Source organism: Neophocaena asiaeorientalis, unplaced genomic scaffold (genome assembly GCF_003031525.2).
Source record: "Neophocaena asiaeorientalis asiaeorientalis breed wild unplaced genomic scaffold, Neophocaena_asiaeorientalis_V1.1 scaffold418, whole genome shotgun sequence".
Lineage (NCBI taxonomy): Eukaryota > Metazoa > Chordata > Mammalia > Artiodactyla > Phocoenidae > Neophocaena > Neophocaena asiaeorientalis.
In genome coordinates, this window is record NW_020175731.1 from 1,867,567 (window position 1) to 1,893,911 (window position 26,345).

Here is a 26,345-nt window from a genome sequence, read left to right on the forward strand (position 1 = left end):
TTATTCCTGTCGGTCAACACATTGCACTGATTTGCTCTTTACTGTTGCTCCCCATTTCTTCTTTCACAGGAAAAAAAATCTTCATCAACAGCCTTCCAAGTCCAGACCCCACCCAGCCTGCCTTCCTTTCCTGCCCAGCCTGCAAGAGAAGACAGGGGACAGACCTACCAGCAGTTACCTTTACTGACTGCTGGCGGTGCTCCCTGCTTTACACACATCATTTTGTTTAATCCCAGTAACAACTCCTAGGAAACCATCTCCATTTCAAAGGGATAAAATTGCTCACTTAGCGCTCAGGACCTCTACCTCTTTGCTATACTTTTTCTCAACCTGAAGGCTTTCTTTGAATGCTGAACAGAGGTGGCCATGAAGAAAAGGAGAAATGTGTCCATTCAGTAAGCCCACAAGGCAGGGCAGGGCTAACGGGTATACATTACAGGAAAGAGCACTCAGGCTCAATATAACCATCGGAACGGTGCCACCACAGAACGGCTGCCTCAGAAAGCAGCAAGGGCCCCCCTCCACAGCTCATGTGCAAAGTGGAAAACCATCTGCCAGAAATAATCTAAAAGAAATTCTTATACTGGGGAAGATGGATTTGGACTAGACTTCTAAAAGGTCTTTTTAAACTCTGAGATTTTGTCCCTATCTACAATAAGCTCTCAACTTCTCTCTCATGAATGGTCTTCACCATATAGTTTACTATTTAACTATATGTAATCCTTTGTATTCATCTTTTTGCCAACTCCTTAGGGGCATTAGCCAAGGGTTGAGTTTCCTTTCTACCTCCTAGAGAGCCCAACGCGGTTTTGAGCCCATGGCAGTGACTTAAATATGACCAAATAGATTTCTTTGGGCTGTCAAGGCAGATTCTCACTGAAGCCCAGGGTGCACATATGGGTAGCATATGCACTTAGCTATTTTGGTTGGAAAAGCTTCAGTGGGCTTGTGTGGCCAGTTGGCCAGTTGGACTGGGGAGCTATGAATCTAGGGTGATGAAAGCCCTAGTACCAGTCTGGATAAAGATGAGACATTCCATTTCTGATATTTACTAGGAAGAATAAGTTATACTAATTTGGGGAGGGAAGATTTTGTCTTGTTATACCTGTACATTTAAAATATTTAATTATTCCACAGACACATTGAGTGAATACCATATAATATGCAAAGTGCTGTGATGGGGGCTTGGGGGGGGTTAAATAAATTAGTAGGGCATGTTTCCTATCCTCGATAAATGTAAAATATACTTAAAGTTAGCAAACAAGGTATTCTGATATTTAACAACAACATATACAAATATTTTAAAACCACTGCTATTTTTGAATCTTTACAATTTATATATAAATGAAAAGAACTTGAAAAAATAGGCTTCTGCTACTGTCATGCCTCTGACTTCAGATGGGTGACATTCAAGGAAAGGATCAAAATGGTAGACCTTAGTTACAATAATAATCCAGGGAAAAGATAAGCTATTCTCAGATAATTAAGAGTTGACAAAATGTGGTTAATACTCTTCTGATAATTGTTAGCATTTATGTCATAATTCTGAGTGTGTGAACTTTAAACATTTTTAACTTAGTTTTAAATCTTAGAAATGATTAGAACAACCAAAAAAACAAACCAAAACAAGGTACCTTGGAGGCAAGGCTCTGGTCAGCAGACAAAAGGTTGGTGCTCTAAAAACCCTCCTCACCTTTTATTAAAATAATTTTAACTTCAGTTCTATAAACTGCAGAGAAAACAACCAGGCACACTAAGTATTCTTGTGTTGAAAATTCTCGAATAATGGACGTATGGATTTCCGGTAAACAGGGCAGATGAAACACATGTTTATCTCTACTCCTTCTCAAACTCCTTATCATAACTCCTTCTCCAAACAGGAGAGTTGACAAAATTAAGGTATAAACCTATAAGGAAAAAGAATGGACAAGAGAGAATTTTGAAAGCTGATGAATAGAGGAAAGAACAGTAAGTGACTTGAAAGAAGGAGAAAAATAAACCTAAGTGCAGCAGAGGCACGAGGAGGTGAGCTGACTCAGCCCTCACAAAGCGCTGGCAAAAGGGGGATGAGGTGTGGGGCTGAGGGCAGCAGGACCGACTCAAAGGCCCCCATCCGTCAGCAGTTCCAGTGGGCTCTGCGTTAAAAATGTGTCTGGACTGATCCCTTCTCACCACTTCCCCCGCCACCAGGCTTTTCCCACTCACCACCTGGGCTCTTAAAACAGCCTTTTAACTGGTATCACTGCTCGTTCACTCGCCCTATCATATTTCTCATCTGCTCAGGCCCCTCCAGGGGCATCCCTCTCCCTCAGAGTAAAAGCCGAAGTTCACAGAGTGACCATCGAGGCCTCACCTCTGACTCCCTCTGCTCCGGCCACACTGGCCTCGTGGCCAGGCCTCGAGCACTCCAGGCTGGCTGCAGCCTCAGACCTTCCTTTTCCCTCCACTGCTCGTCCACCTGAGAGGGTCTGCTCCCTTACTGCTCTCAGGGCTTTCCTCAAAGTCATCTTTTCAATGAGGTGCTGCTCCTTGACCACTTTACCTAAAACTTCAGGACTAACCACTCCTGCCCCACATGCTTCCTATTCTGCTCCCCTATTTTTTTTTTTTTTTTTCTTCTCAGCACTTAACATTATCTCTCTTGCCCACAAGAATGTAGGCCCCACAAGGGCTGGGATTTTGTCTGTTTTGTTTACTGCTTATCACCAGGGCCTAGAATAGTACCAGACACTTAGGAGATACTTAATAAACATCTGTAGAAATATATGTCTGTATAAGAAATCATCAGAACCCGAGTTTCTATTCTCCACCCCATACAGCCAAGAAACTACCCTTCTACCCCAAAACTTACCCGAGAAACTGAACCACAATGACCCATGATCCACAGGTAGCAATTACAGCAGAGGGTGGGGTGAGGGGCTGGCCTGATACAGAGGAATAAAGTGAAAGTCTGTGCACTGAACCAGGGGCTGCAGCCCCCAGCCCCTATCTGGCTTCCAGAAGGTCAGCTGATAGCCTTAAGCACTGCACCCACCCTCATTCCCAGCTGCAACCTTCAGGCAGTAGCTAGAAAGATCCTACTATGTAGAAACTGAATGGTTCGCTGATCACCCTACAATGACAGCCACCAGTCAACAAGTTCTGTCCCTGGGACACAGAGCTTTCAAAGTTCAAGGAGGCAGCAGACATTAAAGGAAAGCTTCCAACCACAACAACCAGACCCTAAAACACATAGGAAGGAAAAAACCTCTCTAGAAACGGAGACAAAATTAGAAACAGAAGAAAAACGAAACAACCAAAAAAGTAAAGCTAAAAACTAAAAATATATACATATATACCTGTTGTTGTAAAAAGGAGGAGTACAAATTAAATTGTAATTAGAAATTAAAAATATAATAGGTAGGTTAAAAAAATCTGGAAAATAAAATCGATTAAATCGCCTAGAAAGAAAAATAAGAGAAAAGAATGGAGAGTGGGGGGAGAAAAGGTAAGAAAACTAGAGCATCAATCTGGAAGATCCAATATCTAACTAAAAGGAAACCCAGAAAGGACATAGAGAAAATGATGAAGAAGAAATTACTAACAAGAAATATAAGAAAATGTCCAAGAATTGAAGGAACTCGAACTTCCAGAATAAGAGGGTGCCTGATTTCCAAGGGCAAGGAATGAAAAAAGGGTCTATGGAATTTCAGAATTCAAGACAAGAAGAAGATAGTAAAAGCTTCCAGAGAGCAGGGTGGGGTGAGGAAAGAGAGAAGGATGGAAGGAGGAAAACAGAGAGAAACAGAGCATACACACATCGATCGGGAAGAATGACATTACAATTCAGATAAGTAGCATGGAATTCAGACGATAATGTAGCAATGCGATCAAAATCCTTAGGGAGAAGAATTTTAAAATCTAGAATTCTATATTCAACCAAAGTATACATCAGGTATGATGACAGAACATGTTCAGACATACATGAGCTCAAAAAATTTACTTTCCATGCACACTTTCTTGGCAACGTAACGGACGGACTATCCCACTATGGGGGTGGGGGTGGGCTGGAGAGAAAAGTGACATGGGAAGAGCCAAGAAACAGGGGCTCAAATGGGAATTTCATAAATGACTACCATTCAGCAGACTTAGAGTGCGTTGTGGACTGTGTGCCCGAAAATTCATATGTTGGAGTCCTAACTCCTGGAGTACCTCAGAACGTGACCCTATTGGGAGACAGGGTCTTTAAAGAGGCAATCAGGTTAAAATGAGGTCATTAGGGTGGGCCCTAATCCAGGATGACTAATGTCCTTATAAAAAGGGGAAATGTGGATACAGACATGTACAGAGGGAAGATGATGTGAAGACACAGAAGAAGACAGCCATCCATCTACAAGCCAAGGAGAGAGCCCTTAAAAGAAAGCAACCCTGATGACACCTTGATCTTACATTTCTGGCCTCCAGAACTGAGAGACAATAAATTTCTATTGTGTAAGCCACCCAGTCTGTGGCATTTTATTTTGACAGTCCTAGCAAACTAACACAGAGTGCTTCCCAACCTTTTTGGAAAACATTTGAGGGCACACAAGATGAGCTGCTCAGGGCCTTGGCTGCCCCAGGCTCTGCTCTGCATTCCTGAGGGTTACAAGGATTAATCTCTCAGTCCACCTATTACGATTCTTAAAACGTTGGCTGGGAAGGTCTGGCTCAGAGTATATAACCACCACAGTTTGGAGGAGGAAGAGTCAGAGTGCTATAAAAGAAATCATCTGGGGAAAAAATGATCCTAACAGACTACTGATCACGTGGAAGACTGTGCGGAGAGGCTGTTGATGGTATAGAAGAATGGTAAGGAGAATAAAGAAAATAAAGCAAAAATTTTAAATGAGATAATTATTAACTTCTGAAAAAATAAAGTTACATAACAAAGGAAATATACCCAACAATTACTTGGTTTGGGAATGAACAATATTTATGTAGTCAAATTATACAATCTAAATAATTAAGTAACTCAAAATTATGATAAATCTATGCAGGGAATGGAGCTTGGGAGCAGGAAAGAGAGGTAGCAAAGTGCTCGGTCCTCCTACCTGTCACAGTGGGAGATCCGCAGGTGACATCTAAAATGGATGAATGAATATAGGGCTGCTTAAGAATATTATTTAGAAATACAAAGATGAAGATGAGACGAAACTGCTTCTAGGAAGCAGAATTGGAGGAAAGGCAAGGACTTACGTTTTTTAGTACAAGCCACCCTTTTTTGTACTATTTGACTTTTTTAAGCCATGTGCATTTATTATTTAATAAAAAAATTATACTTAAAGGAAATAAAAATTATGTTCAGTTAAGCGTCCTATGTTATTCCTCCCATTACTCTGTTAAAGTTTACATTACCTATTTTTTTGTTTGCTTTTTTTTTCCCCCAATCTTTTCAATAAATCTAATGAAGCTGTAAGAGAAGGGAATATCAAGGGAATCTAGGCTAATCAGAAGGTTTTACCCTTGGATTAAAAGCCATCTGGAAAAGGAAAACTAGCAAGATAAACTCCTCACTACAAGTGAAAGGTCATCGAGACCCAGGAGGACTTTTTTCAGTTTCATATAGTGATGTACTAGTCAAAGCCCCCTAAGAGTGAACAGACCTTTAAAATCTGCTATGTTTCAGATCACTGCAAGTTGGAAACCACTTCTGTCAATGAACATTATCCATAATTGTTTGCAAAAATGCAACAGCACAAAGACTTGTTGACATTTTACCTAGCGGTCTGCATTCACAGGAACTTACTGATCAAGTGTGGTTTTCATTTTCAAAAGTAGCACGTTGATTCTACTGTAACATATATACACTTATATATAATACACAGATTAAAACCTGGGTAAAATCAATCCAACAAGAGTGGGGAATCTGTTCCTTTTCACTTTCCCCCTACCTTCAATTCATTCATATATTTAACCGTTAGCAACTACCTACTAAGTATCTACTATGTGAAAGGCTCTTATGAGAATATAAAGACAGGGTCCCTGTCCTCAAAAAGTTTAGTGGAGTGAGAACACAGTGGATAATCACTGAAATGTACTCCAGCCTTCAACTCTTTACACAATACTCTGATGGAGTAATGCACAGGGATTTGGGCTTCAAGTTTGCAAACTGATTCAGAGTGGAGATGTCCTCTTATGGTGTGCATTCTTGTAAAGCTTCCAGTGCCAACATTTCACAAGGGAAGTATCAAGCTTTGCTCTTGTCTAGGTAATAGGTCAAGTAAAATAGAGGCTGTTAACAAGGCCACGGCTACCCCAGAAAGACTCAGGAGTGTATCCCAGAAATTGTCAAGACCAAGAGAGAAGGAGAAACAGTCTCAATATAGAGAATTTGACTTTCACTAGTAAGCAGCGGAAAATACGAGAACCTCAAGATATGTTTAAAAACACTCAAAAGTTAAGAATTAGCATCTTAGGAAACTGTATGAAGTAGAGGTGTCAAATTCACATTTATAGATGGAACCAATTCTTTCTTACAAAATATTGATAGGCTGAAATAATCTTGTGTCTGTTAACTGAACTAACAAACGCTTCTGATGAAATAGTATCTTAGTCTGAAACGGTTTCATTGATGGAATGACAACTAAGGCTAGATTCATTTGACCAAACGAATTGTAATATTTGATATACTTGCTTGGCAAATAAACAGTCAAAATCATCAAGAATACAATGTATAATTATCCTCAAACCAATCAATTAAAAACAGGAAGATACCATACCAGCAATTTATAAGCAAAGGTGAGGTTCAAAGTTGAAGAGTGAATGAATAACCGCCAATATTAATGATCATTGCTCTCACTTCTTGAGCACTTACTATGTGTCAGGCACAATCCTAACTGCTTAACAGTCAGGGCAGCATAGTAGTTAGTTAAGAGCATGGACTCTGAAGCCAGGCTGCTAGGGTTTAGAAACGAGTTCTGCCACCAGCTGGGGACCTTGGGCAAGCGGCTAACCTTTCTGTGCCTCTGCTTCCTCATCTATGATAGAATGCAGATCATAACAGCACCTACCTCCTGGGATTGTGTAAAAAAACAAATGAGTTAGGAAATACAATGTGCTGGAGACACTGCCACACACACAGTTAGGGCTACAAAAGTGTTAGCTGCTGTTGCTGTTCTTAAAACTAGTAAGTGGCAGACAGAGAAAAAATTCAAACCCAGGACAAACTTAAATACTAGGTATATATTGACTAAAAGAGACCTTACTGGTAATGAGTTAATCAATAGTGACACAGTGCACACATTTCTTGAAGATAAAAAAACAAAACAAAACAAAACAAAAAACGAATGAAAACCCAGCATTAACCACCAACGGAAAGAGTGAGGCTCGCCAGTGGGATGAGCCGGAGAAGCAGCGTGTAGGAGAAGGATCACTATGCGGTGGGCACAGCATTGCCCTGGAGGCGGGAGATCAGGGTCCTAACACCAGCTCAGTGACCAGCTGCGCAGCCTTGACTGGCTGCTTACCAAGCGGAGTGTGAACGTCCTCATTTGTTAAATAAAGGGGCAGATGAAGGTGTCTTGTGGTGCTGGCGTCCTATGATACTATGCCCCAACAGAACATAGAGTATTTGAAATATATACCTTTCATAAAAAATAGGTATTACTATTTATTTCTGAACAGCCACTTGTACTTTAGTAGGTACATCATCTAGAATGTATTTATAATTATAATTTTGGTCCAAGCAGTTGTAGAATGAAATAAATAGCATAGAGAAGCAAAACTATGGTATATTTTTAAATGCCATTAAAATATAAACAGGTTAATCTGAGAAATAAAACGAGAATACTTCTGATAACACAGTAATAATTTTTCAAACATACTAAATTTTTCTAATGAGCAGAGTTATAAAGTAGTTCTTATAGAAAGTGGTTAATAAATACTTTACTATAGTTATATAAAAAAGTTGAGGAATGAAACAACTTACCTTTTTGCCCATGACGACTGCTGAATTTGTCTCCAATTTCTGGACGCCTTGTCTGTCTCAGCAGCATTTTGATCAGAAAAGCATCTTCGGCATTCGAAGATATCATCACTTTTTCAATATATGAATCCGTTGCCCCTTTGTAGCTAATATTAAGAGGAAGTCACTAAAGCAGAGTTTTCAAACTGCCCTTTGTGAGCCTATCACCCTGGCCATATTTTATGTAATACCTATCACAGAATATTTTGACATTCCCATTTTGGGCTCCGAAAAAATGACTTTCATTTTTCAATAACAAATTCAAATGTGACAATTTCCCTTGTACAGTCCTAGTTTAAAATGGCTAACATTTATTATGAGGCAGGCATAATGCAGTTTAATCTTCACCACACATACTATTCACACGTTGTTATTCCTTTACAGGAAATAAGGAATAAGGAAAACTTATAGGAAAACCGATGCTAAGAGAGGTTAATAAGCACTTGTCCAGGACACATGCCTCATACAAAGCAGACCTGGGATTTGAGCTGGAACCTGTTACGCAACTCCAAATTATTAACCACTTTTTAAATATTACTTTTATCTACTCAGCTCTCCCATCGTCAATTTTTTCACACACTTCACCTCTTATCTGTTTTTCATACCATTATTCAGAGTCTACTCTGTGTCAGATCCTTATAGGCTCTGGACATACAAAGATTAAGTAGACATGGTTCCTGCCCCAAAGAAACATACAACCAATAAAGGAAGAGAGAAAGGTAAGTGCAAGAAGGTTATCAGTGGTATGGGGAAGAGGAAAGGCCCAAGGGAGATGACAGTCAGTCCTACCAGGGGCTGGGGATGACAGTGGTAGCAGGGAGGGGCAGGCTATCAAGGACTGCTTCCCAGAGGAGGGGACCCTACAGCTGAGTCCTGACCAGGGGGAACGAAATTCCAGGCAGAGGGAGCAGCATGAGTAAATGCACTGAAGTCAGATGGAACATTTGGAGAATAAGAGACAATTTACTAGAAATATGGGGGCCAATGTGCAAAAGGGTAAGGCTAGAGACGTATGCCAAGGGTCATGGACAGTCGTGTATGTATTACTATTTCATTTGGCCTTTATCCTACAGGCAACACTGTCACTGAGAGTTTTACTCAATCTACTCAAGTTTTATTCTAGTTGCTCAATAGAGTAACATGAAGAGATGAGTAATTTAGGGGAAAAAATTACTCTGGCAGTAACAGAGACAGCCTGAGAGATGTGGGGAGGTAGAAGACTGGAGGCGGATAAGTGGTCACCAATAACTACGAGTCCGGCAGGAGAGGAGGGCCAAACTCAGACAGCTACAGCTGTCGTCGGTGGATTAGAGAACTGCTAAGGAGAGAGAACTCACAGGATTTACCAAATAAAGGTTTGTAATGGAAAGGAGTCAGGATGGCAGTGCCACTCACCAAGGGAGGGACCCAGAAGGAGCATGTCTGAGGCTGGGGCAGGCGAGGGGAGAAAGATGGTTTGGATCTGGGTCTGGGGCCCCTGCTGTCCGGGTGCTGGTATGGAGCTGAAACTGGGCAGATGTCTATCTGGGAGTCACCAGCCAAAAGTAGCTAACTTCCAATTTCCTCTATTCCTTCTTTTTAAAAACCTTTCAATGTATTTCCAATACATACGTGATGGGCACATCTTTGTACTGCGGCTGCTGGGGCACATTACTTCCTTCCAAGGGAATCTGAGTCACTGTGGGCATGGACTTATTTACAAGCACTTGCTTGTTTTCTACTTTCTCACCTAAGAAAGAGAGAAGGGTGTTAGACAAATCACTATCATCTGTGTGGAACGCAAAGATTATTGGTGCATAAAACCATGTGGTTAGACTTGGTGCATGAAATCCAGACATGGAAGAAAAAAGAGTCCACACGGTGGGAACTAGAGTTCAACAGGGCTTGTCTGTAATTTTGCAAGCCCATTTGAAAAACCCATAGATTAAGATCATACTGTGTATAAAATTAAGAAACTCATTTAGGAGACCATATTAATGGGAGAAAATTCATGTCAATAGGTAGCAATTTAAAATACCTCCTTGAGTGTTAGAACAGGTTTGGGCCACTTACTAGTTATTTCAACCAGTAATAAGTCACCACCAACCTAACCTGGACAATGAGAAAATACAAATATTTCTTTGATTTTCCTGCTATTCTCACCTTTGCTTGGTACCTGTTCATGGTAAGCTCAAAGACCAACTACTACACTACTGTCACTGCGCTTATTTTCCCTGCCACAGCACCCAGGTTTAAGAGTACAAGGGCAGCAAGAGGGAGGGGAAGCCATGTACCACGTGGCTCGGGGCACCACGGCGGATGCAGCATCACCGCCCAGCACTCACCCCCTGGGCAGCATCCGTGGGCAGGGCTGTGTGGACTTCCTCTCCTAGCCACCTTTCCAACCCAGCCCCCCTTCTCGCCACCTCCCCGCAGCTCCTGTCGCCTAGCAGCCTCAAGAGCTCTCACTTGGCCCCCTCTATCTTTGCTCCCTTCTACTTTCTTCTCCACACTGCGCCCTGCCCCTCCCCCCCATCCCCATAGGCACACTGGCCTTCCTCTGGGTCCTTTAGTGAGCGAGCTGCAGGATACCTGCACAAGCCCTTCCCATGCCTAGACATCCCCCCCTTCCGCTTCACTGGTTAACTCTACTTATCCTGCAGCTGCTGGTCACCTCCCCGGGGAAGGCTACCTCGACCTTCCTGACTAGGTCAAATACTCTTGCCATAAAATTGCCCCATAGCTCCTTATATGATTCCTTAACCTGGTTGTAATTTGACCTATGTTTGTGTGCGATCCTTTGATCAACGTTAGTCTCCCACACTAGCCTACAAGACTCATCGGGGCAGGGGCTGTGGGTTGTATCAACAAAATTCATCACAGGTTTATAAGTACAACAGAGTCACAATTTTTAGTGAAAGAGGATTCTGAAGTCAGTCTGTAAGCTAAATGCACAAATGATGAAATACTGGTGTAGATGCAGGGACACGACTTTATTCTAAATATTTCCTTAAAGTGGCTTTATTCAAAATAATAAGTAGAAAAGTATAACTAGAATAGATTGCTGTTATGTAAAAACGTATGCACAGAAAAACACACTGGAAGGAAATTCATCAAAAGTGACCACACACTGGTTGAGTTAGGAGAGGGTTTTACAGGTTGCTATTTTTTTCTGCCCTGTATACCAAACATTTAGAAATACTGTTGAATAACTTTCATAATTTAAAAATGTATACGTTAAAAAAATTTTTAAAGGCTTTTACCTGGAGAACAAATACCATCTGCATCTAAAATTTCATGTCGCCAGATGGGTTTCCTTGTAGCAGCATCCAACATCGGCCCCATCACTTTATCAAAAGTCTGATTGGTATATCGTTTCAAAGTACATTTAGCATTTTTATATACAAGGCAACGCCCAAAGCCTAAAATGAAACCAAAATGGGTTCAGAACCACAAGTAATATGAAACTATGAGAGGTCAAGATTTGTGTTATTCAACAACCCACCACACTCTACCTCCCTTCCCCGCCAAAAAAACACCCCCAAACTGCTCTACATTTAGATAATCTGAGACTGGCCAAACCATATAGCAATCTGATAACTTGAAGAACTGGCTCAGGATCTCTACTAACCATATTAACACTAGAATCTCTACAACCATTTTCCAGCATGGAATATACCTTGTCAGGTTGGAGGAAAGTGAGAGAAACCTAAGAATGTCACTGGGATTCTTTGAGAGCACAGAGCCATAGCACATGAAAACTGGAAAGGGCCTTAGAGATCACCTGGCTTAACCCCTCTATACTACAGGTGCTACGAGTGAGTAGCAGAGAAATTAAGTGGCCAAGGTCACCCAGCAAGGTGGTGGCTGAGTTGAGACAGACCGAGTTCACTGACCAGCCCGCATTCTTCTCATACATCATTTTGGTTCATAACTTCTGCTAACCTTCTCTGGAAGGTTTTCCTTTTGCTGATTTCGGCATTTAGAGGAAGTCCCAAACAAGCAAACAAAAACATTAATTTTTCTCCAGAGGAGAGAGAATAAAAAGGATTGATCAAATCATTTTTATGGGAGAGACAGTTCACCGCTGCCCTGAAGATTAGAGTTTACTTTGATTACATTTTTAGACCACATTTATCTAGTGGATGAGGGAAAAGTTCTGGGACCAATTAACAATCTAAACATTAAGAAAAGTAAGCAAAATGAACAGAAGAAAACCTGTAGATAGAACAAAAAACTCAACCACTGAATCCCACAAAAAGATTTGTCAGTTGTTCAAAAGAGCTGCCAATCCTGCACTAAATAACATTTCCTAACATGCTATGGCTGTATTTCTTTTTTCCCCTTTGGTCAAGCAGTTATTTTAAACTGGATTCTCCCTCTAGTCTCCTGAGGATATACTGAGCCATGTCAGAGTTCACTTAAACAGGAAAAAGTCTCCAGATTAAATGCCAGCTATTACTGAAGAAATAAATGCATGGCTGTAAAATCCTCTGCTTATGATTCTCCACCAAAAGCAGAACTCTTTCAAGAAATCTAAGAATGTGAGTCAGAAAATCAATCAGGGAAGAGTGGATTTCTAAATAAAATCTCAGTGCTCTAATGTAATTTTTTAAATATGAAGGTGACCATCCGATGTAACAACACATTTCTACAGCTGGATAGTAGATGAAGATATTTGTGTGTCTTCGAGAAAGGTCTTCGTCATTATGGCTCCTGGTAAATTGTGTATGGCCATAATAAACTCGGCTCAGAGAGCCAGCTGCTTTGGAAACATTACATGATCTTGAAATTTTGTACAATGGCCATTAAGTACAACGTGCTGGAGTGCTGTGTGAATATGAACTGCATGAAATCAGAAGCGTTTTCTTCTAAGTGTAAATGGACATTTTATTTACAGGTGGGAGCTTAAAAGCAAGAGGACAGTAAACTCAGATCATTAAATTGTGTTGTGGAGTTTCTGACAGATATCACAAAGTCTTCAGATTTCCGCATAAATGTAACCAGTTAATCAGAAAGGAAAACACCTAGTTTTAAAGCATGGCTGTTGTCATTTGGAGGAAAAAAAGAGGCATAAATTAAGTGCAGCCAACATTAATGCCAAAGACACATGTCTAGGAGTACTATTATGGCTGCCTAGCAACTAGGAAGAGTGAAGGGGAAGGCAGAGTGGGTACGCAGGGAGGAAGGAGAGAAACAGATGATGAAGACAGGAGTCAGACCGAGGATCAGGTGATGGCTAACAAACCACCAAGTGGGGACCTGCAAAAGTAAACTGTCAAAACCGGGGAAGAAAAACGTAAAAACAATGAGCCAGGATTTGTGTATGTGTACTTTTATCATTTTGCTAACAAAAAGGTACAGCATTATAGGGTTGAGATATACAATTAAAAAAATAGCCTTTTACATACAAATATTGCTACTGGCCCCTCAAACAGGTTTGTTGTTGAATATATAACTATTTTCAAAAAACATATTTCACTTATTGTAATTCCTGCTAGGAAATAAACAAGTTCTTACACATTTTCTGTTGAATTGTCTCAAGTCAGCAATAAATTAAAATAAAGGAAAAAAAAGATTCCTTATTAATATTTAACTAATACCTCTATATAATATTCATTTAAAAAATGTTAACACCAAGACATCACCACCTCCTGTTTGCATATTATAAAATTCAAATCACTTGAAACTGACATTACCATTTTGACATCAAGTGACTTTCATATTGATCATGCCTGTATCTAAATCTGCACAAAGCACCTTTGGTGTTAGAGCTTTGAAAATTCACTTACCTCTGTCCAAGGAAGCCTTGTTTAAAACAAGAGCATCTTCTATATCATAGCCACTATAACTCATCACAGCAACTGTCGCATTCTGTCCAGCGGGCAGTTTCTCAAATTCTATCAACTCAATAGTCTTTGTTTTAACCATGGGTTTTTGTGGATATGCCAGGAGATACATGAGAGTATCAATTCTGTTCCGCTGGTTGTATCCAATGGTACCTTCATTGATATTGGAGAAAATGAAATGCAACTTTCTATTATATCAAATAATTAGGTACCAATGAATACAGAGATAAACACATTAATTTTACTAATTAGATGAAGAAAATCTTCAGGTCAAATATTTAAAGAGCAATACTCTCGTAGTGATTAACAACTTTTAAAAACAGTTTTTCTCAGTTATGTTAAAAATCCTACAAAGAAGAAAAATCACATTCAGGGTGTACTAATTTAATAATTTCAACTTTTTGGATTTATAAAATTGATCCCATTTGAAGAGTTTTAGTCTCCACTGGTTAATCTCACATGTTGGTTAATTTCACATGTAAGTCAACAATTCTGTATTTGGTTCTACTATGTTCCAGGCACATTTCCAGTTGCAACTGGAGAACACCCCCCAGTGCTGAGAGGCAAAAAGCTTATACAGTAGGACAAACAGATACATTTCATCAAAAGAAATCAACAATTACAAATGTTCTAAATGAAAAGAAAGCGGGAAAAAAGGGAGGGAACAGGATGAAGAGGAGAGTGAAAGCAGAGAAGAGCAGACTTATCCATTTGCTTGACTATTCATTTATTAAGCAGTTAATAAACACCTACTCTGTGCCCAGCATTGGAGATAAAATGGGGAAAGGCAGGGTCCCTTCCCCTAGGGAATCCAGGGCCGTGTCCAATCAGGGATAGGCTTTTCTCTCCTTAGCAATCCGCCTTTCCACCTGATTGGACCTTGGAGGGGTATCACTGTCATCTGAAAGTGAAACCAGAATGTTACCTACCCTTCTCCTTTTTCTCCATTGGGGTGCATTAGGGTTCAAAGACCTGCCTGAAAAAAGGCTTTCAGTCTCCTGGGCTTGTGAACACACAATCACTCCTACTCAGAGACCTTAAAAACCAGGAAACTCATGTTTGTCCTACTGTTGAGCTTGAGCGTGGGCTTCTCCCAGGTATCTCTTCTTTCCTGCCCTGAGTGGCGCATCTACAACCTTCACCCACCCCAAGACGTTAACGTGCCATTTAATGGAGTTAAGCTTTAATGTGAGCAGATACCAAAACCCAGTATTTATTTTCTTTACCTTTTTCTCTTATGGTCATTAAATCAATGGTGATTTCAATTCAGGGATGAAAATAACCTATTCAGGCAGCAAAAATGGTATGGTACAATACTCCTTGACGATTACTATTGAAAGAAATAATGAAATCTGTAGGGCTCTAAAGAAACGAGCACCTGGTACAGTGCTGGGCTCACTACCGATGCCCAATAAATGTCAAGTAAATGAAATTATGAGAATACATATTTGTGCTTAAATCTCTAGAAAATTTATCAAGCGTCAGCTGAAAAACAACAGCTAAACTGAACCTCATCAAATTTTTGTCAAGTTTACACTATAAATTGCCAATTAATGTTATTTTAGTGCCAACTAATAAACTGGGCAGGATACCTGGTAATAGATCACTTCCTGTTTTAGAAAGAAAACTGTTGCTGCTTGGATTGTTCACTGACAATAAGTTGGTTCTTTTACATGAAATCATTTCAAATTTATGTTGAGATTTCAGCTCCAATGAGACAAGGATTCAGGCAATGTCCCACTAGGCTGCCAAACATGTCCTCTGAAACCTGAGACGAGCATTATTATGCAGCAGGGAAGCATAGCCGCCTGCACCCCTAAACAATGGTGAAAGAGATGGGATCCTGCTATAAATTGTGCTACCAGGCCCCGAACTTAATTCTTGGGCACTGCAACTGACCATCGAATAGATGAACAGCGAAATGGTTTAGCAAAAGTTTGGTGCTTGTGATCTCAACAGAAATTTTTCTTTAAAGACTTTTTAAAGAAGTTGTAGGCATATGCATATATACACATCTTTAGCAGCACTGACAACTAGGTGTGTAGGTTAACAGCATGATTTATAAACTACGACTTCTAAATTATAAAATGCCACCACACACCACAATTTTTATAAAAATCATGAATGACTGGTTACTTTTACCAATAAGCAAGCCTTTTTGAGAAAATGTCATGTAGAAATTACATTATAACACTAGCCTGCGGTGAAGCACGTGCTCAAACTGGGATGCCTCTGTTAGTATTTTCAGCTTTCTTAAGGGCACTGCGTATATATAATAACTAACACAACAAGAATTTATCTATAAGCTGAATTCTCCTTCTACTGTCCCATTTTGGTATAACTATAATCTCCAATGATTTCATTTTCTTACTACCCAGGACATAATCTTTCCTATAAACTCTTATTTTCTTGATCAAAACTTTCTTAAGGAGTCACAAGTTGGCATAACAAGGTATGTAAATGTACGTTAAAACAGTGAAGAAGTTTATTATTTTAAAGTGAGATGAAAAAAAGGATGCACATAGTTTAGAAAATGTATACCAAGAAACATAAAATGAAGTTTTATACATTTAACTATTTTTTCCATCCTCCTTTGCCCAATTTCTTTTTATTTAATCAATATTATTGAATTACAATAAACTTCACCCATTTAAAGTGTACAGGTTGATGAGCTCTGACAGATATATGCATCTGTGAAACCACCACCAGAGTCAAGATCCAGAACATGCCCAATACTCCCAAAAGGTCCCTCTCTCTGCCCCTGGCCCCAGGTAATCAAGGATCTGTTTATCAGTATAGGTCAGTTTGCATTTTCTGAACTTTATATAAATGGAATCATACAGTATGCACACTCTTGTGCCGCTTCTTTCATGGAGCATGATTCTGGGATGCATCCACATGGCTGTGTGTAAGAGTTCATTCCTTTTTATTGCTAAGTAGTATTCCATCATATGAATATACATTTTGTTTATCCATTCAACCGCTGATGGATATTTGGGATGTTTCCCGTTTGGGGCTACTGTGAATAAAGTTTGGGGCGACTGTGAATAAAGTCGCTACGAACATTCAAGCACAAGTCTTTGTGTATTCATTTCTCTTGAATAAATACATAGGAGTGATGCTTCTGCATTGTTTGCTGAGGGTATGGTTAACTTTCAGAAACAACTTAAGAATTTTCCAAAGTGATTTTACTGTGTTACCTTTTCATCAGTGTGTGAGCATTCTGGCTGCTCCACATCCTCACAAACACTTAGAACGTCAGTCTTTTTCATTTGAGTCGTTCTAATGAGTGTGCAGTCATATCTCACAGAAATTTACATTTACCTGATGACTAATAACGTTGAACATATTTTCATAAGCTTATTGGTTATTCCTTTGTGAAGTGTCTGAGTTTTTTGTTTCCGTTTTACTTGGGTTGTCTTATTATCGAAGAGTTCTTTGTATATATACTGGATACAAATCCTCTATCAGATATATGTATTGCAAATACCTTCTCCCATTCTGTGGCTTAACGGTGTCTTTCATATTCTGAACAGTATCTTTCAAAGAGAAAAAGTTTAATTTTGAGAAAGTCCAATTTATTAATTTTTCCCTTTTTTATAGTTTGTGCTATTTGTGTTCTATCTAAGAAATATTAGGTGATTTGAGTGCACAAGGATTTTTGCTTAAGTTTCCTTCTGTAAGTTTTACTGTTTTAGCCCTTACATTTAGGGCTGTGATTCATTCTGTATTAACTTTTTGTATGGTATGAGGTAGAAGCTGATGTTCCTTTTTTTCTATATAGATACTGAGACATTTTATTTTGTTGAAAAGATTTTCCTTTCCTCTAAATTGCCCTGCTATATTCATCAAAAATCAACTGCCCATAAATGTGTGGGTCTATTTCTGGATTCTGTCCCATTGACCTATATGTCTACCCTTATGTCAGTATCATTACTGTGGTTTTAGGGTAAGTCTAAATACCAGGTTGTATGTCTTCCAACTTAGTTCTTCATTTCAAAGATTGTTTTCAAAAATCTGCATCTGATTTCTTAACAATTTTAATGTGCTCAGAGATTTATTCGTTGTTGAAACATTTATTAAGTACCTACTAAACTGGCACTAGGCTAGGCCCAAGGGATATAGTAATAAATAACAGACATAGTCCCTGTCCTCAAGGAACTTATAATCTATGGTCTAGCAGGGAAGGTACCTTCATCATGACCCACAGCGAATTGGAAAAAGTCAGGAAAGGAGTTAGTTTCAGTGGAGAAAAATTTTAGTAAGTTTTATAAATGTCACGGTATAACAGATATAATGTAACTTCTTATAAGTTTCTCAACCAAACTGGAATTCAGTTTCCTTGTCAGAAATAAAAAAGGTATGCATTATAGTTGACAGGATTATGAAGATGATTTAAAAGAAATGTACGTAAATCAGTTGGGTATTCACTAAGTGGAAGCATTCATTATGACTAATATTAACAATATTAGTAATGAAAATATACACCCATCACCCTGCAATACCACCCATTCTACCTCCAACTCTAACCCGACATACTGAACTTCAATTTTACCTCAATTTTAAGTGCTCATTATTAACATTCTAGTCTCAGGAACTGTCACATAAGCTTACATCTAAAATAGCTACAATGATCATATATTTTTTTAACCAACAGAATTCTAAAAAAGAATTGCCAGGGATAATTTGGTCAAGACACCTTTTCATTTTGTATCCCCAAATGGATAAAAAAGTAAATAGTCTAAAAAAAAATTCAAACAGAAAGTGGGAGAAGAGGAGATGCAGAATGAAACAACATTTTATGAGGATCTTTGTATATTATGTGTTTTTAATACTTTAAAATTCTCCAGCCTATTTCTAGTACATCCCATCCTACTGTAAAGTGGGGGATACAAGAGAAGGAACTACGCACTTAAGAAGAGACTGTATTGGAAACAAAAACCAAAACAGAAGTTGCATTAGCTCCTGACTTTAAAAAAACAAAAAACAAAACAGTCCCAGCAATTTGGAGTTGAAGGAGGAAGGGGTGGTGAGAAGGAGCGGGGGCTGGAGGAGGTATGTGATGCATATTCATTAACCGAGCTGATAGTGACTAAAAGATCCTTTTAAAGAGGAGAAAGTGTTCCACTAGAGGATTGCCAACTAATAAAATGGGCAGGATATGAAAGTGTGACTCATGTGAACTTGGCGTCTGGGGCCAGGGAGAGAGCATACAATGCAGCCCCATCACACAGCCTTCACTTGTAGCACTGAGTGACCTGGAGACCTTGCCATTTCCACACACGTCTACCTGACTTCTTGCTCTGAACCATGTCACAACAAACAGAGCCATATCCATGGAAGGGAGGTGTTCCCCAGTAGCACAGTAAGACGCTGTGTGGAAACTTGAACTTTATGAATAATTTAAAGAGCCTCAGATTTGAGAAACACCCTCTGCTGGTGTTTCATGTTGGAATCAAGTCAGCCCTCTCTTATGTACAAGGTAAGGCTCTCAGTCTCTGTGGTTTGTGCTGTATTGGTCTCCTTCGTAGTGACAGGAAATGACTTTCTCTTATTTTTTCACTCTGTTGAATGGGAGGGACTGGTAGTAAAAGGTATATAGTAAACTTCCAGGTTGGTAAGAGTATTTAGCAAATTAATTCTGGGATCTTGTCTTTCACTTTCCACATGGACTAACAGATGAACAGCAACTAAAATATTATGTTAGAAAATCCACACAGAATCTCTGAGATGTATATAGTCTTCAGCATGGCTAATATTTAAAACGGGATAGTGTGACTTTTAGTTATCAGCTGTCAAGACAGCAGGGAATTAAAATGACTCCGAGAAGTCCAACTCAAAGAGCCAGGTCTCTGTTCTGGATCTCTGTTCTTCAGACCCGGGTCTCTGTTCTGGGTCTCTCCCTCTGCCGGCCTCTTTCCTTTTGCGAGTTTTCCTATAGACCTCGCTCAATACTTCCGCAGCTACTACAGTGTCCAAAGAGCAAGGTGGCCTTCTCGTGTGCAAACTTTAAATATACTTTAATCTCATGGCTTTTCTTTCCAGTCAGGTGTTTTATAATAACGAACAGTAACAAAGGCTTTTTTTTATTACTTAAGATATTCAGTGGCTTTTGTCTTCCTAGCGTCAGCAGTCACGTCAGAGGATTGTATCCAAGGAGCTAAATGTGCAGGACCCAGGGTCAGAGCAGCTGAATACACCAACCTCAGAAAACACAGACAATGAATTGCAAATGACACTCAAAACAAAACGAGAAAAAAAACCTTCACACAGAAAACTACAAAAGAACTCTACAGACACTGAATTGGCTTTCTGTACACACTGATCCTGCTTAACTGTGTGTGGTAACTAACCGAACGTTTCAGATACTCATGGCTACAAAATAAAAGGCTTTTTTTTTTTTTGGTAGGAAGAGGAGTTACAAAAATAAAAATATTATTTCTTTCATTCAATCACTTCTTTATTTAAAAAAAAAAGATTTGCCAAGTGGAGATAGATGCAGCTCTTTCTGTTTCAATCTTCAAACACACTAAAGAGCGGCATTAGTGATGAAGTGATTAGTCTTCCGTTAATTCTGCTGAAAGTTCTACACAAAAGGTGTATTGTTTCAGCTGGGATTCACATCATGAAACAAAATGGTTTGGTAAACCCAATAGAAGTGATAGCCCTTTCATGACACACAGGATTCAGTACTGTATATTTCAACTTGTTAGCAAGTCAGAAGCACAAGCGGGAAATCAGCCTACACTGCTGCTGAGTATGAATGGGAAAGGCTAAATTGATGAGCCGCTGTTTAGATTTTCCCACTGGGAATTATTCTGAACTGTCCAGGCATTACATCATTCAGGTAAATGGTAGCAGGACAACATGCTTCTTATGTCTTTGTTGCCAACCAAAGGGCAATATAAAAACTCGAAAGGAAATACATACTCTTTATCTGTAGGGGAAACAGAATGACTTAATTGTCAAGCTATGGTCAACTGCAGCTAATTGTAAGTAACTGAGCAGCTAACTGCATTCCGGTTGTTACCCAAATGCAATGCAGAAACCTTTTACAGTTTCTTTATGAACCTCATTGTATCATACTTTAAATCAGAGATGACAAGTCATATTGATGTCATAGACATATATGAAAATAAAACCTATTAAACTTATTAGGATTTAAATGAGTTTTAAAAACATTTCAAAAAAAAGCTTATAAGCAAAACTTTTTTTGCTAGTATCCTCTCTGTATCCTCTTCAAGACAAAACTCAAACTCCCCAACATATGGCATCTCTCCACCACGCTTCTATGTCCATACTACAGCATATACTATACAAAACGACCCACACACTACTTGCTTACGTTTCCATACCTGTGAGAAATACTCAGTATCTTTCAAGGCTCAGTTCAGTTCTAGTCTTCAGAAACAACCCACTCTCTAACCTTAGGTGTTTTTTCTGCTTAGTCCCTTAGATTCTGGCTATCATCTACTATGGCATTTATGAGACTATACTGAATTACTGTTGTATTTGTTGGTCTCTCCTGCTAGACTGTGAACTCACTGAGGGCAGGGCTCTGTGTTATCTCTATATTTTAAGGTTCCAGCCTCAATGATTGGTTTATTATTGATGCTCAATAAATGTTACGGATGATAAATAAATTAATAGATAAATGAATGAAAGGGAAGAAAAATAGAAAGAAGAAAGGAAAATGAACTCAGAAAATGGTGTGACACATACTGAGTGTTTCAGGAGCTATAGGAGCAATTGCGTGGATATAATGGGTTCAATGACTGTCACCCAGACAATTACTAAGTACATTTTAATACACACTGTGCATCTTTATCTCTATTGCCTTTTGCTCTCCTCCCTTAACATCGAGTTTTCCTGCTCTTTCTTCCATCTCTCCTGCTTAACTACTTACATTTATATAGGGCTTTTCTCTTTATATTTACCCCCTTGTAATTCTGTGATAGTTATTATATATCCCTTTGTTTGGTCAAGAGTACAAGTTCAGAGAGGTTTTCTCCATTTTTGTTTAAGCTTTAGACATGACAGGGGCACCTACAAGCACTGCAGAATTCCACAGACAACCTCCTGAGTTTGGTAACACTCAGGTGTTAGCAACGCCTGACCTGGCCCAACATGCAACACTAGTGAAGTAAGAATAACACAGTATTGTGAAGCAATTATACTCCAATAAAGAGCTGTTAAAAAAAAAAAAAGAATAAAGACATAAGTACTTATCCAAGTATTTAGAACCAAGTTCAAGGAGGAACTCTTACCCATGGCTTGTTTCCCCATGGCACACTGATATGTGTTTCTTGGGGACTGGTTGTGATGAGGGTATGGGATCAGGCCAGCACAAACGCCAAGAAGAGTGAAGGGTTCAATCTCCAAGTGGGTGGTATCTCTATCAAGTTAATTAAGAATCAGACATCTTAGGCACCAAGTATTAAAATAAATATCTCTTAAAGGGTATAAAAAAATATTACTATCTAGGTCCCTGAGGACTAAACTTAAAATTTAAGTTTACATAAATACATACAAAAATGTATATATATATAAAAAACACATACAATACATTTATATCAATATAATAATAAAACCTCCTAACAATAAAATTTGATGCTAGTAAAAATGATAGAAGAAAAATATACTTAAATAAAATATAACAGCAAATTCTTTTTTTCAGTGAAACTAAAGAGTGAAACTTTTATTTGTAGAAATATAAGAGATAGACAATATGGAATGTCTATATAAAAAATAAAACATCATTACATACTAACTAATAATAATAACTCATTTAAAGAAATTACTATATTAAGCACATAGAAACACAGTATCAAAAATACCTACATGGCACAACATTGTAAATCAACTGTACTTCAATAAAATGTCTTAAAAATAAATTTTTTTTAATATAACTATATGGATGAGTGGCCTGCTTTTCCCCACTTTTCCAACGTATATCAATGAGAAAGTTGTATTACCATTTTAGAGAGAGGAATATATCCCCTTTAAGAAGTTACTATAGACCTATGGGGACCAATTCTGTAACCACTAGCTAAGTGTGGCTATTGAGCGCTTGAAAAGTTACACTAGAATGGCTGAGAAGCTGAATTTTTAATTTTACTTAATTTTAATTATCTTACATTAATTTTAAAGCTCAAATTTATATTGAAATAGCTCAGTTCAGTTATTTTAAAACTTTTTAAGTTATGTTTGTAACCACTTACATGTATTACTCTACTTTTTCAATTGTAAATGTCATGAAATCAGATCAAGTATTTCCAATGAGGGACTTCCCTGGTGGCGCAGTGGTTAAGAATCCGCCTGCCAATGCAGGGGACATGGGTTTGTGCCCTGGTCCAGGAAGATCCCACATGCCGCGGAGCAACTAAGCCCGTGCGCCACAACTACTGAGCCTGTGCTCTGGAGCCTGCAAGCCACAACTACTGAAGCCCACGCACCACAACGAAGAGTAGCCCCCGCTCACCGCAACCAGAGAAAGCCCGCGCGCAGCAATGAAGACCCAACGCAGCCAAAAATAAATAATAAATAAAATACATTAAAAAAAAAAGTATTTCCAATGAAAATTTAGCATCCAAATTGAGATGCAGTGTAAGTGCACACCAGATTTTGAAGACTTAGTAGGAAAAAAAGGTAAAATATCTCAATATTTTTATATTGACTACATGTTGATATGATAATCTTTCAGATATACTGGGTTAAATAAAATTATTAAAATTAATTTCATCTGTTTCTTTTTACTTCTTTAATGTGGCTACTAGAAAACCTAAAGTTATATGGTGACTTGCATTATATTTTTATAGATACGGGGCACAAAGTAAGACTTGACGTAGTAGATGTTAGAATCTTGGTTACTTTCATAATATGTTTTTGCAGAAAATGCAGTTTTGGCTAAATGATAAAGCAACTCAGCTATCTGAATGGGAAAGGACAGCCAGACTGTTTTTAGGTCTTGCTGAAAGTAACAGATCTCACTCACATCCAGGATCTGTGGTCTCCAATGACCTTCTGTCCCTTCCTCAAGTGTTTCTGAAGCATAACTTTAATCATAATTTCAACAGTTTACAGTACTTCTTTTTTTTTTCCTGAGCCAAATGACATAACTTTTTTTTTATTCTTGATAGTCAAATTGAAATACAAAATAATTGTACCAAATTCCACTGAAATCAACAAATTGAGAGGATCTGATTTACCATAACATCTCTTACATTTGTATTACAATTTAAATATACATTATATATCAACATAATACTTCATAGGTATATAATGAGATGTTCTTATTTACTATTTCATAATTTTCCAAAGAAGATGTTTCTTCTTTTTTATGTGACTGGTGAAATTGAAATAGATTAATAATTATCTGTCTTATGTTCATCTTTTCTTAAAAATATGGAACGCTTCACGAATTTGCATGTCATCCTTCCACAGGGGCCATGCTAATCTTCTCTGAATCGTTCCAATTTTAGTATATGTGCTGCCGAAGCAAGCACTACAGTACTTCTGAAAAGAAGTGATTTCCAAGATAACCCAACACATCATGGAAAATTAGCTGCAATGTACATGGCAAAAGATCTCCCACTTATCCAGTTAACCAGCTATTTGCTTTTCATTACACATGTATTGAATTGTGTCCCTCGTTTGGTTAGAGAGGATGCTTTCCATGTAGTTCTTGGTTTGAAGAATATAATTCTGACCTTATGACCTCGCAGAACCTCAATCCTCTCAGTCACTTTAGGCCTTTGTCAGCAGAGAGGGAAGGGGCTCTAGGTTTTGTTTTCTTCGTTTCTGTTTTTTACAGAGAAAAAGCTTATAGTGACATTTTATAGCCTAGAATAAAACAGTTTGTTTAAAATGTACTGTTCTGTTTATATACTGCCAATTTGACCAATGCAAATTAAAACTACTTTTTCCAATGTAAAGATTGGGGTAAGCTGAAAATGAAGAAGGTAAAGATCTAAGTTTCTTCTTTTTTCATGACAACAACATACATAAGATCGTATACTACCTTACTATCTAATAATTATTGAAAGTCCAAACTTTGTAAAAGTCTGGATTTGAATTTTATAAAACAGAGAGGAATATTATTATTCAAAATTATAACCACCCTAAGTTTCTATCCTGAACAGGAAATAGGAGACTTCCTGTTCACTATGCATAAGGGCCTTAAATTTAGCTCAAATTAAGACTAAGTGACCTGTTGCTTACAATAGTGAAAAAACTGGAAACAGCCTAAATAGTCATCAATAGGGGAACAATTAAATAAGTTATCTATATGTAGTCAGACAATGTAATAAAAAGCAATTAAAATTATATATATATATATAAATATATACATACATTAATGTGGAAAAATATCCAGGATGATAATGTTAATTACATTAAGTTAAAAAATCAAGACACTGGGGGCTTCCCTGGTGGCGCAATGGTTGAGAGTCCGCCTGCCGATGCAGGGGACAATGTATGTATGTTTGCCTTCACTTAGAAAAAAATCTAGAAGAGTACATATTAAACCATTTGCACTGGTTACTTCTGGAGGGTGGAGTTTGGCGGGATGGGGAATTACTTTATGCATTTTTACATTTTAACAAATGTCGTAAGTATGAATTAATACCAATTTTTTCTTATTTTTAAAATAAATTAATTTGATGTATGGGATAGCGTGGTGATTAGGTGATACTGATAGTTATATTCCTTTATGGCAGTGAAGAAAACAGAGAAAAATCCCTGCCTTCATGAAGCTTCTAGTGGCGGGAGATAGACAATACACAGATGCATCAACAAAATACACGTTTTACAGATTTTAAGATTTAAGCACTAGAAAAATAAAGCAGCGAAGAGGGGTGGTCAGAGGAGGGATTTCTACTTTAAATAGGGTGGTCAGGGAAACTCGCTGAGAAGGTGGTACCTGAGTGAAGACCTGGAGGATGTGAAGGAGTGAGCCATGCAGATAGGTGACAGCGTTCCAGGTGGAGGGGACAGCCAGGGCAGAGGGGCTGGGGCAGGAGCATGAAGAGGCCAGTGTGGTTAAAACAGAGTGAGGGGGGAGAGGGAGGAGATGATGCTGCAGCCATAGCTTCCTTGTAGGAACGTGAAAGCCTCTGTAAGGACTTCAGAGGGAGATGGAAAGCCACTGGGTGGGGTGGGGCTGGGGGCGTGGTTTGAGAAGAGAAGTGACGAGACCATTCTGATCTATAAAGAACAGACTATATGGGAACAAGTGCAAAACTAGTCAGGAGCCTTTTGCAAGGATCCAGACAAGCAATGGCAGTGGCCTGCAGTAGGGCAGCAGGTGGAGGCGGTCAAAAGAGCTCAGATTCCGGGTATACTTTGAAAGTCCACATGGTATGTTACAAGATTAGATGTGGGTGTAGAGGGGAGGAGGAGTCAAGGCTGAAACTGAGGTTTCTGGCTTGAGTAACCAGGACGGAATCGTTATTTGTGGGGTTACCATATAATTCTCCAGTCAATCTTTATATCTTTATTATTATTTTTTGCTGTACGCGGGCCTCTCATCACTGCGC

General features: G+C 38.7%; 1 protein-coding gene and 1 non-coding gene across 4 annotated transcripts in view; both read right to left on the reverse strand.

The window, feature by feature from the left end:
* The window catches only part of POLR3B (RNA polymerase III subunit B), a 115,468-nt gene that overhangs the window by 26,128 nt on the left and 62,995 nt on the right, over positions 1–26,345 (reverse strand). For all 3 annotated transcript variants that reach the window (XM_024732176.1, XM_024732175.1, XM_024732177.1), the window contains 5 exons: positions 22,077–22,204; positions 13,753–13,962; positions 11,224–11,382; positions 9,593–9,710; positions 7,946–8,088 (listed from right to left, as the gene is read on the reverse strand). In XM_024732176.1, coding sequence (XP_024587944.1) covers positions 7,946–8,088; positions 9,593–9,710; positions 11,224–11,382; positions 13,753–13,962; positions 22,077–22,204 — 758 coding nt within the window. The remainder of the gene's footprint in view (positions 1–7,945; positions 8,089–9,592; positions 9,711–11,223; positions 11,383–13,752; positions 13,963–22,076; positions 22,205–26,345) is intronic.
* LOC112391083 (U6 spliceosomal RNA) lies at positions 24,208–24,314 on the reverse strand. The gene has a single exon (XR_003001396.1). It is a non-coding gene; the product is annotated as a U6 spliceosomal RNA (small nuclear RNA).